At 37.3% G+C, this 2,798-nt stretch overlaps 1 protein-coding gene across 1 annotated transcript; it reads right to left on the minus strand.

Annotated features, from left to right (window-relative positions):
- Positions 1-966: 966 nt before the first annotated feature.
- LOC115964723 lies at positions 967-2,021 on the minus strand. Its single transcript, XM_031083980.1, has 3 exons — positions 1,991-2,021; positions 1,546-1,643; positions 967-1,467 (listed from the first exon to the last, which is right to left on the minus strand). Exons 1-3 carry the CDS (start codon positions 2,019-2,021, stop codon positions 967-969), a joined length of 630 nt encoding a protein of 209 aa, XP_030939840.1.
- Between the last annotated feature and the right edge of the window lie 777 nt (positions 2,022-2,798).

Consider the following 2,798-nt stretch of genomic DNA (forward strand, 5'->3'; position numbering starts at 1 on the left):
CATGAGATATAAGCTTATTTTGAGCTTTAAATAGATTTACCCAAAAAATCAATAATATGTTGATATGGCATGGGTTGCCAATGAATAATGCCACGTGGGCCGAAAGAAAAGTCCTCAACAACCATCAATATAGATCATTAGATAGCTCATGTTGCAATCTTTTCAATATAATTTATTTCAGTCATACCAATCTATCAATCTGAGATTCTGAATTGATTTATTTCAATTGCATTGGCATAGTCATGACATGTTTTTAACATGTGAGCTTTGCTTCAAATGATTGTATGAGAATAAAAGGAATTATTCATTCAAGAAAGAGCAAATGAAGAAGAATAATGAACTTGCAATAATGGTTTTGTAATATGAATATATATTATGAAACATTCATATACATGTTAAAAAAATAAATTTGATAAACATTGTGCTCTTATAAAGTACTCACTACCATAATTACAATATATGTAGGATAGTACACTTTCAAAGTTTCTTATTGAGTTAAAATAAAGGAAGACATTATGAAATTGATTAGGTGGGAAATCTAGAATAAATTTTAATTTAATGGTAAATTCTAATTCTATTGAACTATCTTAGCCAAAAAGAAAAACACTATTGATCTAGATAGTTTCCAGTCAACCGGGAATCTCTAATTCTGTTTTAAGAGTGGAACAAATTTTATGTATAGTTGTAGTTTTATAAGTGTATCTCGAAATGTCAAGTTGTATTTCTGTTGTACAATTTTATTATATTTTTCCTTTGGCACTTGATTTGCTGTCATCTCTAGCTATTTCAAAAAAAAAAAAAAATGTTGGATTTGGGAAGTACTAACGATAAGGTGCTTGCGATTTGCTTATTTTGTTTTGGAGCATTAGGAATTTTCACCCTTGATTTTAATTACCAGATTTCAACATGCATGCTTTATTTATTTATTTTATTTTATTTTTTGAGAATCAAGACAGTAAAATATTATCAGCTTAGGCCACTCAAATCAGCCATGTATACAAAGTTAAGGTTTGGTGGTATTTCTTCCATCCAGATTGACAAATCAGAGGTAAAGGATGCTCGTTGAGCTAAGGCATGTGCCAAACTATTACAATGTCTCCTAACATGAGATAAACTAAGCGATGAAAACCGAGCCATGAGAATTTGAATGTCTGCAATTAAATGACCATAGTGAGCTAGAGAATTGCCGCCCTTTGCTAAAGATTTGATCAAAACTTCAAAGTCCCCTTCAAAAGTGATGTTGTCAAAGCCAAGTTCAAGTGTAAGCTCCAATGCTTTCCGTGCAACCAAGACTTCCACCTCTATAATTGAATCGAGTAGAGGTATTTGCTGAGTAAGAGAAGCCATGATCAGTTCATGGTTGTTATGGATCACAACTCCCAAGCCAACAAGTCCCTCTTCTACAAAAACCGCGCCATCGAAGTTGACTTTATAAGCATCTTGAACTTGTGCCTGCCAAGCTACTACCTGATGGGGTCGGGGTTGTTGAAAATCAACGCTGCAAGAAGCTCTCTCCAGGATTCGATCTTAAGCGAAATCAACCACTTGACCGAGTGAGAGTGTAGGCTTGCCCAAGTGCAAATTATTCCTCCTATTCCATAGTGTCCATAGCACAACAACAAAAAGTTCAGGCTCCCTATTACCTGCAAAAATAAGCTCAAAAATATCAATGAAAGAGGAGCACGCCTGAAGCGTGCAGTGATTCCATTAAGCCCAAGACCTCCAAACAGGTTGCAAAGTTGGGTAGAGGAACAAGGCATGAACCACATCCTTCTAGTGCAATTTGTAAACGTCATAGCAGCCCTCAGTAATGACCTTTCTACAAATCAGATTAGTCTTGGTTGGCAATGAATCCTTACGACAAGCCTTCCAAGCCAAGTGCTTGACTTTATTTCGAACTCGAAGCCCCTAAATTTTCTTCCAAAGAGGCGTGAGTACCAAATTGTCTAAAGGCCCAGGCAGGCCGTGTTGCTGCTACTCATGTAGATACCTGTATCTGGATTTGATAGAATAGACTCCATCGGGGTTATAAGGCAAAATTAGGACGTCATCCTGTATGGATCTGTAGAAGGGCATTTTTTTTTATAATAGCTGCTTCAAAGTCATAGAACAAATTATCAATGACATTCGCCTTCCACTCCTTAATGTCCGAATCGATCAAATTAGCCACCAAACTCACTCCCCTCCCTTCAACCCATGGTGATAAGACCTTGGAATGACATGAGTTGGGCAGCCAATTCTCACCCCAAATATGGACAAACCTGCCTAACCCAATCCTCCATTTTGCTGCTCATTTGATCACGTTCCTACCCTTCATAATACTCTTTCAAGCATACGAGGAGTTGGCTGGAATTTTGGCCACCATAACCGAGGTATTAGGGAAGAATTTTTCCTTTAACACATGGTAGAATAAAGATGACTTGTCATGGAGCAAGCACCAAGTTTGTTTGGCCAAGAGTGCATCATTGAATAGAGAAAAATCTTTGAACCCCATACCTCCCTGTGTCTTAGGCTTACAAAGTTCCGACCACTTCACCCAGTGAATCTTCCTATTACCACCCCTTTACCCCCAAAAAAATCTACAAATCATGCTCTCAAGTTCATGAAAAAGTGAGGTAGGAAGTTTGAAGCATGCCATGGTATAAGTTGGGAGGGATTGTGCCACCACCTTAATTAGTATCTCCTAACCCACCTGATTGAGTAACTTACCCTCCCACCCTTTAATCCTTTTCCATACTTGCTACTTGATGTAGGTAAAAATTTCCTTTTTATTATGGCCAACTAATGAAGGAAGTCGA

Source organism: Quercus lobata, chromosome 10 (assembly GCF_001633185.2).
Source record: "Quercus lobata isolate SW786 chromosome 10, ValleyOak3.0 Primary Assembly, whole genome shotgun sequence".
Classification (NCBI taxonomy): domain Eukaryota; kingdom Viridiplantae; phylum Streptophyta; class Magnoliopsida; order Fagales; family Fagaceae; genus Quercus; species Quercus lobata.

Coding starts and splice junctions, on each gene's coding strand:
- LOC115964723 (XM_031083980.1), bottom strand. CDS start 2,021: ATGGAGTCTATTCTATCAAATCCAGATACAG. Junction 1,644..1,990: donor TCTATCAAATCCAGATACAG/GTATCTACATGA, acceptor TTATTTTTGCAG/GTAATAGGGAGCCTGAACTT. Junction 1,468..1,545: donor CTACACTCTCACTCGGTCAA/GTGGTTGATTTC, acceptor CGACCCCATCAG/GTAGTAGCTTGGCAGGCACA.